The sequence below is a fragment of the Ailuropoda melanoleuca genome, chromosome 10, assembly GCF_002007445.2.
Source record: "Ailuropoda melanoleuca isolate Jingjing chromosome 10, ASM200744v2, whole genome shotgun sequence".
NCBI classification, from domain to species: domain Eukaryota; kingdom Metazoa; phylum Chordata; class Mammalia; order Carnivora; family Ursidae; genus Ailuropoda; species Ailuropoda melanoleuca.
The window spans coordinates 90,925,422-90,942,701 of record NC_048227.1 but is presented as its reverse complement, the minus strand read 5'-3'; the positions used below and the strand labels follow the sequence as shown (position 1 = coordinate 90,942,701).

Below are 17,280 nucleotides of genomic sequence, written 5' to 3'. Positions count from 1 at the left end.
TTTAAACAATACTTTTAAAGCCATTTATTGTATGATTATAGGAAAAATAATTTCAGAATGACAGATTTCCTCATTTACAAGCTTATTAGAATAGTAACTGAGTTCTTTCTATGAAAGAAAACATGTTATTTCTATTTGATTATGATGTCTATTGGCTCCCTATCATATTTCCTTTCATAGTCAAAGGAAGAAAGACAAATTAAAAGGCATACCCAGGGCATAATCATGAATGCTGCAGGCTTAGTGACCTCTACTTGTGGGCAAAACAATGTTTCCAGCAGGCCAAGAGGAAAATTTCCTCAGAGCATCATTCCATTTAGTATTTCACTTAGCTTTTGCACTCAGGAGAAACATACATTCAAATGCTTAAGAAACACTTGCAAGAACATAATAATATTCTATTTATTTAGGAACCTATACTTTTTAAAAAAGATTTTATTTATTTGAAAGGGAGAGAGTTCAAGCAGTGTGTGTGTGGGGGGAAGCATAAGAGGAGGGAAAGGGAGGGGGAAAGAATCTTAGGCAGACTCCAAGTTGAGCATAGAGCACAGGGGTAGGGCTTGATCGCATGACCCTGGGATCATGACCTGAGCCGAAACCAAGAGTTGGTGACTTAACCTACTGAGCCACCCAGGCACACCTAAGAACCTAGGTTTTAAAATTATTCCTTGCATCAATCTAATGCCTTTTTGTGATTGTAATTGTTTTTAATTTTGCATGCAAAAGGCTATAGGGGTGAGCTGTCACATTTCAGCTCCATGTGTCATTAGATTGGCACTCATTGAGATTATTTACCCAGAAAATAACTAGAAGTGTTAGTTTGACATTTAGTCATTAATATACCTATTTCTTAAAAGAAGCATGTCATTTACATAATATTTTAATTTTTCAGTTACATAGTGTTAACTCATCTTCCTTAAAAGGAAGTGATAAGTAATTTGGATCTAAATAATTTACTCAATTATGAATGCCTAGGAATTTCTATATTCTATTGCCAAGAAAGAATTTTACCACTATCTTTATAATAGGTTAAACTTAAATATTTTCCTATCAGAATACATTGTTACTTCAGCTAAAGAAATTAGAGATGTCAAAGGCGATTATACTATTCAATCAATCTCCTAGGGTAGGATTATGCTTAGTTGGGCATCAAACTGTAAGTGACCTAAACAGCCAATTTATTGGTTTAACTCCTAAATTACATTTCAGAAAATGTAAAGCAAGTGCCTAGACCTTTGGTTGTATCAGACGGTTAGCTGTAAATTAAATTAAAAAACTGCAGAAAACTTTGCAAAAACAGACCCACGACTTCATCCCTCCCAAGTATCTCAGAAACAGCCTCTTACAAGGATGTAGTCAGACTTGCAACTCCTCACAATAATATTCAAACAGATAGATCAGTTGGAAGCCCTTCATTACAGCAGCTGTTCTGTGTTTATAGCTACATATGCAGGCTGCTGAACACCCTCAGTGCACCATAAACGTAGGAATTACACATCCAGAATGGTAATAAACTCATTGGGTGATGTGCTCTCCAGAGTTTTCAGCCCCTTTGCTCCAGTTGGCAAAACTCTGCTAGATTTTAGTTGCTGTAGAAAAATATTAGATTGTTGTGGTTTTTGTAAGTTTGGAGACAAACCAGAAACACATAAAACAGCAATAAAAAAGGTAAAAAATAGGCAGTGAGATTATTATGATTTTAAAATTACAGTCTCATAGAGAGTTATAAGAGAAGCCACAGAAGAATAAATGAGAAAAATAAGTAAATAAGTGGCTGTGTTCCATAGAAGTTTGGCATCAATTATTCTCCGTGGGTCAGCTCAGCTGTTGGTACATCTTGCAGAAGCTACAGATTGTACTAAGAAAGCTGCATGCTATTAATCAGAAGTATATTTCCTACCATAATAATCTGAGAGTGTTGATAAATTATAGCTAATAGATAAGCAATTTATTGGTTAAACAGCACTTCCTAGAAAACCAATCCAATTTAGAACAAGCTGATTTCTCTCTTAAAAGCAGGATCCCAAATAAAATTTATTTCCTAATTCATAATAGTGAAAGGGATATTCTCAGGCTTATAAGGAAAGGAGTTCCATCTGCAAGAAGATGATCAGAATGTACAACAACGCCTGGTTGCCAGAGGGTTGCTAAGCATTGTTAAAGTCTCATCAGCTTATCCCAGCAGCAAGCACTGTATAATATTCATCAGTCACTGCTCTTGGACAGGTGCTTATGGAGTTTTATGTACAAGTGTACATAAAATCATTGGCAGAGCTTCCATAAATGCATATCCCTGGGTACCAACACAAGATATCCCCATCACATAGGTCTCTTCTTTCATTAAATGGTTAGAACAGCTTTCAGAAATGACCGTGACCAAAAATCACATGAAAGTTTCTGAAGAACCATAATAAAGGCAGAAAAATCAGAAACATGGATATGCATAATGGTAGGTGGTAGAATGGAACTCTCATAAAGCCATATGACATGGGACAAAGGAAATCTCTTAGTGACTACGAACATCCCAGCTTAAAGAGTGTTTTCTCCTTTCTCATTGTGCTTCTTCTCACTCCTTCCCTCTTAATGAAAATTGTTATGACGCCATTTTACATCTGGACTCTATGGCTATGGTCTATTATTTTTTTCTCATTTCATGGCACTGTTGATTTGCCTTCATGCTTACTGATAAGTCCCTGCCAGGGGGCTGCTTCTGATGGCATGCTGGCTAGCATGAAAAACCAGGCAAGGGGAAAAAATGACTAAGCAAGTTTTACTATCAGTGTTTTATAATAGAACTTGAAATGGATATGGCAATGAGTAAGCATGCATTATGAACTTAATCCTTAACATGAAAAAATTATTGTTTATTATTTGCAATAATAATAATACCATGGATTAAAAAAATTTTTTTCCATAGACTCCTCCATCTGATCCTTAAACCAATTATATGATTTCTGTAAAGAATGTCCATGGTACTGCTTGGCAAGTAAAGATACAAAACACAGGTTTAAGGCATGTATGCTTTTTGACATAAGGTGAGAAATTTCACGCCAGTTAAGACCTAGGCAAAGAATATCTAGCTAAATAGAATTACACTTTCAAGTCACAGAATTTCACAGTGACTGAGTTTCCTCCCTTATAAAATGGGGGAAAATAACACCCATTCCCCTCGTCTTGCTGGCTTGTTCAGGTGGGTGAAAAACATACAACAATGTATATGTTATAATTATTTGTACTAAAATTCTTCACTTTTAAAGGATTGTTTTGGAAAGAAAAATTAACACTTCTAATGGGGAAAATTGAGCAATTTTTGGTTGGTCAATTACCTTTAGAACTTCTAGCATCCGTGTCATTTTGGAGCTCCTCACCTTTATTTAGTTTCTTATTACTTTTGGTGTTTTATGGCTCAGAAACAAACCATTCTGGTTGTGACCTTGCAGTGAAGGTAGCAAAACTCACATGTAGCATTATGGAACATCTTTATTATAATCCATTAATGCTCAATAAATAAGAGGGGCATGGTAGGACAGTTGCTTTATTATAATCCATTAATGCTCAATAAATAAGAGGGGCATAGGACAGTTGCTTAAGGGGGGAACTTATTTCAGGACAGACTTGCTGATAGGTGCATTCAAATTATAAAATAGTCAAATTTCCCCAGGTGCTTAATTTCCTTCCTTCCAACCCATGATTAGTAATAGTGAGACTCCAGAGTGATAAAAATAACTCAGAAACTTTATTCAATCATAGTGTAAACTAGAAATTAGAACTAGAGTTTGCATTTCAATCCAGACCTCAGAGATGTGTGGATGTTCCATAAAGGCGAGGACCCATGTGAAAGGAAAAAATTATTAGCAGAGAAGAAGCTGAAAATTCTAGGTAAGAATAGAGATATGCTCAGCTGGTTGTCGCTACATGATCCTTGCTTTTTCAAAGGAATGAAAACAAAGAAGACCTTTAGTATTCCTACTGCAAGAGAATGTGAAATTTAGAAAAAAGGGGAAAAGATTAAGAAAGGAAATGCAAACTGTTGGGGAAATGGAAGAACATGATTTAGTCAAATAGAAGCAAAGAGAAAAGAGAGAGGAGTAGGTAAAACCGGGTCAGATAACTCACTTGGCATTCCCTGCCCCTGGTTTCTTTCTTCGGAAAATGTTGAGGAAAGTGTTGGAGCGGCAGGGCAGCTTGCCATCGCCAACATGCATGCGGACTACATCAGAGGTGGTGAAGGCACTGCGGACATTCCTCTCGGGCTTGGCAATAATGATGTACATCTTGGGAGTGAACATGCACCCCAGGGCCACCGTTACACTGAGGCTCACTGCAAAGCAGGTGGTGATGATCTTGTAGTTGCTCCCAAAATAAATGGGCACAAAAGCCAGCCAGATGATGCAGGTGGTGTACATGGTGAAGGCAATATATTTGGCCTCATTGAAGTTGGCGGGCACGTTGCGGGTCTTGAAGGCATAATAGGTACAGCTCATGATGAGGAGTCCATTATAGCCCAGAGGGGCCACCACACCCAGGTTGCTGGTATTGCAGATAAGGTAGACTTCCTTGATACTCGGATAGGACAGAATGGGCATGGGGGGCTCCATGATGATCAAAGTTACCACCAGGGTGAGCTGCACACTAATCAGAATTGAGGCAATGATCACCTGGGCCCAGGCACTCATGAACCTGGGCTTCCGGGTGCAGATCTTCTTCTTGCTGCCAGCTAGGATGCGTGCAATTCGGTTGGTTTTGGTCACTAAAGCAGAGTAGCACATGGCAGAGGAGAGGCCAACCAGAAGGCGCTGGAGGTAGCAGGATGTGGTGGTAGGTTTGGCAATGAGAGTAAAAGGGCACACATAACCGAGGAAGATGCCAGCTAGGATAATGTAGCAGAGCTCCCGACTGGAGGATTTGACCACCGGTGTGTCCCGGTACAGCACAAAGATGAGGGTAACAAACAAGGTGACAAGTATGCCCAGGCAGGAAAAGGCGATGGCTATGATGGATTCTATGTTGCTCCACTCAAGATAGCGCACAGGAATAGGTTCACAGCCTGTAATGAGAAAGATAGTTTGTTTTTTTTTTTTTCATTTTTTCTTTTCAAGTAGGCTTCACACTCAGCGTGGAGCCAGACGTGGAGCTCGAACTCACAACCCTGAGGTCAAGACCTGAGCTGAGATCAAGATTCAGATACTTAACCAGCTGAACCACACTGGTGCCCCAAGAAAAACAGTTTTAAAATACAAGAGTTCTGCTGATCACTAATAACACTGCTTACTGGTTACCAGAGGCATAGCTATGTTCACATCTTCCATATTTTGTGTTATTTTAATTATTTTTTTAAATGCCTCATTATTACACAATAAATATACACGTTGTCTTGTCAAGACAATTGTGTTCCCAAACCTGGTCTCATCACAAGACTAATGTGACATACTTGAGCCTATAAAAATAATCTTTTCTCCCAACACCAGCTTTATAAATGGATGCTACTCTGTGGGTGGAACTTCGTTCTACACTTTCAGAAAAAGAAAAAGAAGGAAGCTAAATTGTGTTTCCCGGGAAGGTTAAATAGTAATAATGTAATAGAATAAGTAAGTAAGAAATACACCAACAAAACTTTTATTTTCACATAGCTATTGTCCAGAGGTAAGTCCAGCTCATAGACAAGTACTATTGTGGCCTGCAGAGTGCTTTAAACATAAATTTTAATTGAATTCTTCAGAAGAATCCGCATTTTCCCATTTATTGCATATTACTCACTTTGTCTCACCCCTTGAGTTACATACGATCCATCTGTGGTATCTGAGGGCTTTGCATTATCAGCTTCTACCAGACATACCAGGAAAGGATGAAATAGCCTGTCACCCATCTCTTGAAAGGAGAGATGTTCCTAAATACCTGACTTTCTTTTCTCTCAGATGGAGAATAAAGTCTTTTTTGTATTTCATGGACAGAGAGAAATTTGTCAGGTCCTGGAGGCAACCCTTCGTAGAACTTTGTGTTTGGTTTGGGACAGTATTTCCCAAATTGTGAGAATAAAAATATGTCCATCACTCTAAGAAAAGACTCATCATTCTACAGCCATGGGAACAAGAACCATCAGAACCTGTTTTACTCCTGTTCAGTCAACAACAGCTTCCCTCAAAGAACATGATTTCTGCAAGCCAATCAGTCAGTGTCACCCTTTGCTTCTCATAATGACCCAAGTAAGAACAGACTCAATGCAGTAAACGAGCTCCAGCCATTCACAAGCACACAGTCTTGACTGATCACAGTGGCCCCTCCCTCTTGTGTGTCAGGGGTTTATCTATGTCAGAGTCTCACCTTCCTGGGAGAACTTCCGCTTCCTCTAAAAAGTCACATTTTAATCCTAAATCTTCTCATTTCCTTGATAAAGTTTAGAAAAATGATTAGATAGGTAATTTAGAATAACAAGAACTATTATGGGGGGGCTTTTGATAGAACATTTTCAATGAATTAAAATATTTAAGAGGGCTATAAACAAATAAGGAGATAAAATACTGAATAGTCAACACTCAGCTTTTTTTAACTAGCATACTGAGCTTGCTAAATAAAATTCAAATTCCAATGTAGTCTTTGTCAAGGCCTTTACAACCTTCTGAAAGCTAACCCTCTTTTCATTCTTTTTTCTATGCAACTTTACCTGGTTTTGTAAATGAGCTAGTCGTCCTTAGAGCTTTCATTAGAAAAAAATACCACATTTTATATTTCTAGAACACAAGTCAGATCAATGAAAGTTGAATTAAAACCCTGGTCTAGGGGCGCCTGGGTGGCACAGCGGTTGGGCGTCTGCCTTCGGCTCAGGGCGTGATCCCGGCGTGATGGGATCGAGCCCCACAATCAGGCTCCTCTGCTGTGAGCCTGCTTCCCTCTCCCACTCCCCCTGCTTGTGTTCCCTCTCTCACTGGCTGTCTCTATCTCTGTCGAATAAATAAATAAAATCTAAAAAAACCCTGGTCTAGAGCCAATTAAGAGATATAATTAATGATTTTCCTAACCCTCAGGGATACAGGCAAAATATTTTCTGTAGAATTCAGGATTTTTGTTAGATACTTATTGTCCTATACTACAGATATGTACCAATTAATTCAATTAATTGTTAGCCTCATGGAGGAAAATGTTTAAAAACAGCATATTAGAAAAGAGAAGATTTAAATAACCTAGTAGTATAAAGTTTAAAAAATAGAAAATGCATTACATAAAGCAATTTTGAAAGCTTTTCTTTCAAAAAATATGCAAAATTATGAACTAAATACAGATAAAAGATAGACTCCATGACATCTTCAAACAATACTGAGGTAGCTTCAACACCTGACAAGAAAAACTGTACCTTTTCTTTTTGTAAATGGGCTCAGACCTGATTTAGGGGAACCAAACAGAAGAAAATGTTAAACTATAAAATTACTAACTTAGAAAATATCCAGTATGTGACTAGATATTTCTAGATAGACTTAAAAAAGTAAATAAGCTAGAAATCAATATAGTTGCGGATCTTTAGGTAAAACAACTAAAAGAGCCTCTATTCTCCCTGATTTGGGAACCTGTAGATAAGGAAACCTATCGATACTTCAAACAGAAGTGTCATTTAAAGGACCAAGGTCTCACATTAGCTAAAATTCAGGACTACTATTTGAAGTCTGTCCAGTGACTTAACTCCATGGCAAACACTGATACCCAAGAACTCCTTGTCCTTCCTCTGAACTCCCAAGGGAGGCAATACCTGATATAGGTGTCTTTATGTCCACAAGTAATTTCACTATTAATAGAACATCAGATAAATTGGTTTAATAAAACCACAGAAATGGTGAAAATCTTTAATAATCTTATGCCCCAACTCACAACTGGTATTTGAGATTATTGTTAGAAGGGTACATTATTCTCCATGACACAAAACCCACAATTTTAATAGGTAGGATTAACTTCTAGACAAAATGTACTATGGTTCCCTACAGATGGACCAAATTATGACAGCTCTAGTCATGAAAATACCTATACCATGTATAATTTTAAAAATTATCTAAGGAATATCGTTAGCCCCAAAATCCCTATGGACAAAAGAAATAGGAAGATGGATTGGAACAGAGCACATAAACATATAGATTATCATATGTATCTAGGTTGTCATAAATCTTTCTTTTTTTGTGTAAATATGAAAATGATGCACCATAATCTAGATGTATTAACAGCACAGCACATATCAAAGAACCATAGCTCATTGTGGTAGGTTCACAGTAAAAAAAAGGTACCGTTAAAAGTTATAGCTACTATAAAAATACTTAGAAATACGATAGAAATATTTCAGAGATTATCAAGCTAAGCAGACTGCTCTGACTAAAAATCCTAACAAAAGCATCTCATATAAAACAAATAATTTATGATAGTAACAAATCCATGAAGAAGTTCAAGTATTCAATTATATATATAAAAATGTGGCCAGAAAAGAAGTGCTTAAAAGAAATTCCAGAAATTTCATGATTGTATTGTAAGATTCATGAAGGTAGTATCTGACAAAACCAGAATGGCTATCTGATAGTACCATTTGTACTAGTACAAATGCCTAGTACTAGGCATTTGATAAAATCCTGATGGAACAAATGAAAGAATTCATTTCAGTAGGGACAAGTTGGCCACAAAATTAAACACTATTGGGGAAACACTTCCAGGATAGCAGATGTGGCCAGTTCATGCTTCATTTGTAATTAAATCAATTAGGACAAATGGTAAAGGTGGAGGCACTAACTGAAACAATTGCAAAAGAACTTTTGAGTTGCTCCAAAGGGATTGTATACAATGTTCTCCATCTATGGTTTATGAATATGCACTAGTTTAAACAGTGTGTTTATTTTGCAGATGGGCTGAAACATTCTGTTGAAAAGCCACAATACTTACAAAGGCTAAAATATGATTAGATTTTGTGGTCTTAGTGAGCACATTCCAATTGGTCAATCTAGTGATATGGGAACATATTCAGTGGAGCACTTATTCATGAATTTAAATTATGCAAGTCTGTCTTCATTCCCAACCCTCTGGACAAATAATTAAGGAACCTTAATATTGTTGAAGTTTACACCCCTTAGTGATTTTAAACTGAGGTTCTGCAGAGAGCCTTCAGAAGCTGAAGGCCCATGGAAGTTGACTGTTAACTGAAGAAATTTATAGCAAGCTGATGACTATACAAAGGTCTTCTGTGCAAGATCATTTGAAGAAGATTCTTATGTATATCATACTTCCCTTTGTATACTTTCTTATTCATACTTTTTTACTGATTTAAAACTATATAAATTTGAGTTTGTCTTTAGCGTTCTCCTTACTACTAATTAAGTATTTGCCTAAACCTATGTTTTCCTAGACAATCATTAGCTCAATAATTCAATTATATCAAGCTACTGTTAGGTATATCATACTAACTTTCAATAATGATACTTTTTGCACATGCAAAGATTCCACAAGTTCAGATATTTGACAGGACTCAGGAGATTCACAGAATACACTCGTGGAATGTTTTTACTTAAAGGCAAAATGTATAATATAGTAAGAGAAAGACAGTGCAAGTAAGCACCAAGGGGCAAAGAGATATCCCGGTGCAAGCTCTCTAAGATGCTTACTCTCACAAGGACACACTTCACCTTTGAATTGAGAGCTCAAGGCAGAAGTTCCCAGTGAAGTCTTTTTATGACCTTCAAGTCATATGGGCAAGTCAGCCTATCTAATATGTCAGCTGAAATCCATCAGTAAACAAACTGGTTTTGGTTGTCACCAGTGGAGTTTCAAACTCTGAACTACATATTATAAATAGCAGTCCCCTTAATGTAGCCAAGAGTCAAAGACAGGTAGGTAATCAGGCATCTCCACAGATAATCAGAGTCATCTAAGCCTAGCTGTAAATTAAGCCTATTCTATGCAGTGTTCTATACACAAATGTTAGAAGGAGATATAAGTATGCTGTGCTGTAACAATAGCATTATGTCAACAACACCCCAAAACAATATACTTACAACTCTACTGTGATTGCTTTATTTCTTGTGAAGATCCTAGATTCTTTTCCCTAAGGGGAAACCAGACTTTTCAATGCCAATCCAGAACCACCCAAAACAGAATCACCTGAGGATAGGGACCGATCATTTATATTTTGAACCGGCTTTGTTTTCTCCTTCTTTTTCTTCTTTCCTTTCCTTGTTATTTTTAGACATCCTAAATTTGAGAAGCATTAGCTTTGATTCCTTGAAAAAATTAGTTGTGATATCCATATTGCCCATATATGCAATATAATATGTAATGTATTTTTTGTCCCGTTCTGAGGTTTAAAGAGTTGTCTAACCCCCAGATGTGTTTGGGTGTCTCAAACCTGGAAGGAATGGGAGTTAACTTCAACTAGTGGTGAAGACTGTCCTGGCCCTACCTAACCCCCAGCACCCAAAAGCAAAAGCCTTTATGTGAGTTGTGCATACTATATCTAAAACCTCAAAAACTTAGGGACCTGGCAGTATTTGTAGTTACTTTTCCCAGAGAATCCAGAGAATCCAGAGCTATCAGATAAGTCCATTTCCTTCAAGCAGACTACAAATTACTGAGCAAAATCCAAGAGAAGTGATAATAACTCTGATTTGAGGAACAGGAAGTTACTCTTGGTTTTTTAAACAAATATTTGTTCATTGGAGGAAGCTACAATTTAATATTGGATTTCTTCCTAATTAGGTTAAGACAAATTTAATCTGAATCAAGAAATAAAGTCCACAGTTATTCTACCCAAAAGGTCTTCAGACATTTTAGCAGTAACAATAATACTTCATAATCAATAAAGCATCATCAAAATGTTTTCTTTAATGTTATTACATGAATATCAATTACCTACAAGGAGAAATTCTGTTTCATGGTCAGTGTTCAACTCAAATGTCACCTTCTCTGTGAAGGCTCTTCTCTTCACAGGGAAAAATAATTGCTTTTTTCTCTGTGTTCACATGACATTTTGTACATACTCCTGTTGTAGGATTTAAAATTGATGTTTACATGTCTAGTTTCATAGGAAGCTCTTTCCTAGGTTATAAACTTTATTTCATTCACCTATATGTTTCCCGTTTCTCAAAAAAATGCTCGCGAAGTAGGTGTTAATGTATAATATAAAATTAAGTAAATGAATAGATAATGTAAGAGGTCATAGCCACTGTTGGGATGGGGAAAATAGTAAAAATTAATTAATTCCTATAACTTTATAATATTTTCTATGTTTAATGATAAAATTTAGTGGAGTGGTGGCTTTCTGAGGAATCCTCTTTTCCTATTTGACTTTTTAAAAGAATAAGTAGCATCAGGTTACATATAATTGGTTTATGAATTGTTAAACTACTGTCAAGTTTTATATTGTGGCAGAAGAGATCTCTGTTTATGCATCATAAGAAATAAAGTGTGAAATTTAAAAGCTGAATTAAAATGTACATTTTCCCAAGAAGAAAATATGGGAAACTTGACACGTTCAGAAATTGCTTCCTCTAAGTAATATACTATTTTTTTCTTTATAGCCAACAAACAATATATTCTAATGAAAACAATAACGCATTTATAAACATGCTTTTAATTCATTAATATTAGAGTCTTCGGAGCATATATGCAAAGTAGCTGGCTCATAAAATAATTTTATGTGTATTAGCAAACTTTACCTTCAGTAAAAAACACCATTTCCTAAAGAAGAATGATTTCTCATTTTAACTAAAATTCAGTCAAAAAAAATCCACCTGTGAAAACAAAACACCTACTTAAAGGCTATGCATTTACTCCTCTGAGTATTTTTACTGGTTTTTGGTATTCTCTGCCTGTGGGTTTTCTCTTTTCACAACTACTGCTACCATGGCAACAGCCAACAACACATTGCCATGTAGTGCACACTTGCTCTGAGCCTGACATGGCACCAAATGAGTGGCAAATGAGACCTCATTGTCCATTCATGTGTAAGGCTGAAAGGAATCCAGAAATGACAGGTGTCATTAAATCTAAGTATAAACTAATCAGAGATGTGTATTCTGAAAGACCCTAAACATAAAATTTGCACAATAATCAAATACATGATTCAAAAGTAGCCACTTGCTTGTTGCTATAAGAATAGGACAGTCTGAGTTGTTGCTTGGCTCAACTCATTTGAACACTAACTTGACTTTTACACGTGATGGATGATAGATTAAAGATTTTAGAAAGATAATCACATTAAAAATCTAAGTATAGTGAAGGAGGATATTTTTCATGCTTTACTCACTCAAAGAGCCTTAAATCAATGGTGATCATCCTCAGTGGGCAAGTGGGCAAAAAACATACCCACAATGGAAGATCTCACAATGTGAATAAAATATATGACTTTGAGTTCAATTATTACAACATATTGGATCTTTTGAAAACGTTTTTTGTATTGTAATGTCTTAAAATAGGATAGAAGTTCTTTACCAGGTATCAGATAAGCCCCAATCAAAGTAAAAATGGAGCAGTAGGAAAAGTTTCGGGAAGCCCCAAAAAATGTAGACTAAAGAAAAATTCTTACACCTCAAAGCCAGGGCTTCTGATTTCTAAAATCAACCTGAGAAAGCCTAGCTTTGTCTTTGAGCCTCTTCCCAGTCAGCTGTAGTCTCAGTCAAATAGCAGAGAGGACTGACTAGTAAGTCAACCCCCTATTTGATACAAAAAGGCCCAGCAGGAATCACACACTATGAAGGAGAATAAAGACATGAACAGAGGCACAGCATGAGTGGGAGAGAAGCCTTGTTGTCCAAAAGTGGCTGCAAATGCTTTTCCAAGCCAGTCTATTGCATGCAACCAGGAGGTAAGTTAGACCCAGGATAAAAACCCTGGCTTCTCATAGTGGCTTCTCTATTAACCAAACGTACTGACCTGGATGAACTTAGGTAAGTCCCTTCTTTCTATTTCTCTCAATAGAACATTTATTAGACAGCTATTATGTTCAAGGCGCTAGACTATGAGCCAGAGAGTAATATTGCTCACAGGATGGGACAGGAACCAGGTGCCTCAGAATTTGCTGGGTCCCATCTCAGAACTAGTGAACAGGAATCTCTGCAAGTGGGTAATACCTGGGTAATTTTTAGGCATATTAAAGTTGAAAACCAGTTTTCTGTGACAGAATAAAAATATGAGTGAGATACAGTTTTAATCTTCAAATGTATTCTAATCTAACTTTCTTTTCTTTAAAAAAAGTTTTTGTACTAAATAATTTCTTAAAGCTTTCTGACACTCATTTTAGATTAACTTTTTCTAATAAGATTATCATTTTACAAGGTACTTCCACTAAATAAGTAAAATTTTCATTATGTGACCTGGTTCTACTTACGCAGCTGTTTTTGATGTGTTCTGAAAAAGTCATACAATTTCTTAGTTGCTATGCTTATTTGGGAACAGATGAAAAAGTAAAAAACAATCAGAAATGTTACCCTTCCTAATGATTTTCAACCGCACCCAGGGAAGCGAGGATCAGGAGTTAGTGAACTGAGCTCTGCTTCTAACTATTTGCATGACCCTGGGCACACAAGGACACCTCTTTAGGCCTCAGCTTCCCTTTTCTAAAAGGAGGGATGAGATTACTTAAATGACAAGGTCTGTATGTACTCGGACAACAGTTTCTATGGCTCTATTAGTCTTAAAATTTGTGAAAAGTATTTGTGAAACACCTCTCTTGTGTGAGCTCATACCAGTATCCATGGAAAACAAAATTCATATATTAGAACATTGCTCTTATGAAATTTACAAACTCATACAATGTCCATCCATATGATTCCCATTGATTTTACTAGTAAACCGTCTCCTGCATTCATATATTCTTCCATTCCTGCTGCAGCTTCCCTTGTCCATGCCCTCTGAAATTACTCACTTGAACCAATGCAATAATTCCTAGCTTCTATTTTTCATCCCGTCTCACTACACTCCTCAGACTGCTAGTAGGTGCATCTTTCTGAGACATAAATATCATGATGCTATTTGCTACTTTGAATTCTTCAATGGTTCTCCTGTGCTTAAAGCCACAGTCCAAACCCTTAGGAAAAATTCATGCAGAAGCTTGTTACCATCCACCACCAGTCTCATTTCTGGCCTCTGCTGGGTCCTTGTGTCTACCAACCAAGCCCATACACTTATTTTGTGGTTTTCCCCAAATGTGTTACATGCTTTCATTTTCCCATCTTCTACTTTTTCTCTGGAATTTCTTTCATCTCCTTATCTGCTTAACAAACTTTACACAATATCTCTTTTATATTAATAACAATTTAATATTATTTTTATTTGTTTCTTCCCTGGTAAGTTTTAAGCAAAATAAAGTAATAAAGCAAAATAAATCTAAAGCAAAAAAATACTGCTTCACTACAAATGTTTGAGAAAAGTTTACAAATATAAATGCAGGTAACTAGAAATATCTTCAAATAAAATTTTAAAAAACAGAAAACAACTGATATACTTTTATTTCGATTTTAAAATGAACTTGCCTTTCAATATGGATCATGGAAAACTTATAAGAGGTTTTTGTGTGCTCTTTGACATAAGCATTAAAAAGTACCACTGTAAATAAACATCAAAAAAGACATGAGCTGTTTGCTCATATTTTTAAAAATGGGCATATTGAGAAGGCCCATAGCCAGGAACAAGGTCTAAAGTGAGGCACTTCCTACCTGTCAGATCTGCACTGGGCCACCACCCCAAGTCACAGGCTTTGCAGGTGAACTCATCTTGCACATATTCATTCTCTTTGCAGGCCGTGCAAATCCAGCAGCAACTCACTTCTCCTTTCCGTATGACCTGTAACACAGGGATAGTCCATACGCCTTAAAGATGAGCTCCCCAGAAAGTCTTTTATTTCAATACAGACTTGTTTTCACACTACAATAAAAAAAGAGTAATTCTTCAAAATATCCTATATGCCAAGGAACCTTAAGTGCATGCGTTAGAATATACCTGATTATCTTAGAGTTCAGATGTGAATTTCAGTTCATTCCATGCTGGGTTTGGAGGCTTTTCAAAAATAATGTCTTTTATAAAGGGAATTGATAACATTATTTTTCAGAGTTAAAAAAAAATGAAACAGTTGAATTTTACGATTTATACTCATTTGTATTATCCTCAGAAAAATAAAACTAATTTTTTCTTCTCTGACAGAGCAATGTTTAACCACCAAAGTTCTTATTAATAAAATCTTATTAATTCATAAAATCTGAGGAATTATGGAATTTTATAATTATGAAAGTCTGAGCAACTTTATATACATTAAAACAGAATGATGGCTAAGAAAGTCAGCCCTATTATTGGCCTTGTGACTTGCTCTAGTGAACTTAAAAGATTACATAAATTGTTGGAAGAAAAATTACTAGTCCAAAATTACTTAAGAATCATTCATTATTGGAGTAGTTTAAACTTTCTCCCATTTTCAATCTGGTAAGCAAATTTCACTTGACACAATACCAAAAAAAAGTCAAAACACACTGCATTTCAAGTGAGTTTCTTGTAAGCAGCACAGATTTAGATCTCGCTTTCATGTCCAATCTGAGAACTTCTGCTTTTTATTGAAGTGTTTCATACATTTACATTTAGTATAATCATTGATGTGGCTGGAAATGAAAATTTTGACCGGATGCTGGACATTGTGTACATAAGGTATAGCATGCTGGATGTTTTTCCTTGAAAAGTATTGGCCTTTGTTCTGGCAGGAAGCTAAACTGCTTGTGGCTCAGTTTGAGTATTGTTTTTAATCTTTTAGGACAAGTCTAGAAGAGTCTCTAGGAGTAATTAAACCTTATTATTAAGGTGTGACCACCTGGGGTTTCGACTTAATTCCTTGTGTATTCAACAAGGCATCTCCACTCTGGCTTGTGGAAAATGAGACAATTCCTGGATCTGTGTAAGCTCGGGGATTCCAGCTCCCAGGTAATTTTTTTTCACCTGGACTTTTTGAATTCCGCCCTACTCATGTGCAGACCCGTGTTCAATGAAATGTTTAACAGAAACTATATGCTAACTTCTGGGACATTTTTCTGAATAGTTCTCTCCCTTACACTGCACTGCAAATTCTCACTGTCTTGGCCTTCCTAAACTTTTATTTCTGTCTTCTTGAATTAGCAAGATTGTGAAGCTCTGTGTTCTCTTTCATTGAACAACAACAAGGAAATTGCCTCCAGGCAGAAAGCCTGAGTGATTTTAGGGTTCACCTTGTTTGTTTGCCTTCACTTACCTAGAATCAAGGTCATGCACCATTTTCCAATGTCTGAACACAGTTATTTTATATATTATGTCAAGTTGTCTAGTTGTTTACACCAAAAGGCAGTCTGGGCCCTGTTACGCTTTCATAGCTAGAAGCACAAGTTCTTCCCTAATACATTAAACATTATTAAATGTTTTCATACACAAAATCAGAAATTAAACTGTAAATATTGTCATACCTTAAAATCATAAAACTCTAGTCTTTGTGAAAATAAAACTATCTTCTCACAGAGCAGGTCAAAATTTATACCCCTATCTTAGAATTACATATAAAATATCAAATGACAGTATATTTTCAGAAAATGTAAAAGGTTTTCTTTTTTGTTCTTTTACTTTCAGATAACTTCAGAAAGTAGAATCAAATTAAATCTTTTTTAAAAAACTCCCAGCAACCTCAAAATAAGCATGGGAAATTTATATTCTAAATAATAATTTTTTAAGTGATATGAGAAAAATTGAGTAAATGAATACTGCTTTCTTTTTTTAATTGGCATAGAAGTACAGTAAAAGCCATCACAAAATATTGTATATCCCTTTAGTCAGCCTTGTTTTATTTCTCTTGCTATAAAAATAATACTACTAATTCAACAAATTCAGAAGGTGGTAATGATAAACGAATTGATTTATGCAGGATGAATAGTGAGGGTAGATCCTGTGAGTAACTGGCACTTGGAAAATATTTAAAGTTAGGTTTTATATGACTGAATAAAAGAATGAATAATGATTAGCTTATCCCTTTAATAAATAATGAAAATGGAGCTGCTTAAATAGAGTTATATTTTATGACTTCTTCTTTATTCTGCCACCAAGTATGTGTACTATTGGCATACAACAACTATAATATCTGGTTTGTCTTTTTTTTTTTTTTTTAGAGAGGGTGGGGAGGGGCAGAGGGAGAGAGAGGGAGAGAATCTTAAGCAGGCTCCATGCCCAGCGCAGAGCCCAATGGGGGGCTCGGTCCCACAACCCGAGATCATGATCTGGGCCGAAATCAAGAATCAGATGCTTACTGACTGGGCCACCCAGGAG

The 17,280-nt window shown here is 36.1% G+C and overlaps 1 protein-coding gene across 3 annotated transcripts in view; it reads right to left on the bottom strand.

The window, feature by feature from the left end:
- Positions 1 to 17,280, bottom strand: part of GRM1 (glutamate metabotropic receptor 1) — a 388,457-nt gene that overhangs the window by 33,777 nt on the left and 337,400 nt on the right. For all 3 annotated transcript variants that reach the window (XM_002922790.3, XM_011229357.3, XM_034669260.1), the window contains exons 6-7: positions 14,670 to 14,796; positions 4,117 to 5,047 (exon numbers count right to left, since the gene is read on the bottom strand). In XM_002922790.3, coding sequence (XP_002922836.1) covers positions 4,117 to 5,047; positions 14,670 to 14,796 — 1,058 coding nt within the window. The remainder of the gene's footprint in view (positions 1 to 4,116; positions 5,048 to 14,669; positions 14,797 to 17,280) is intronic.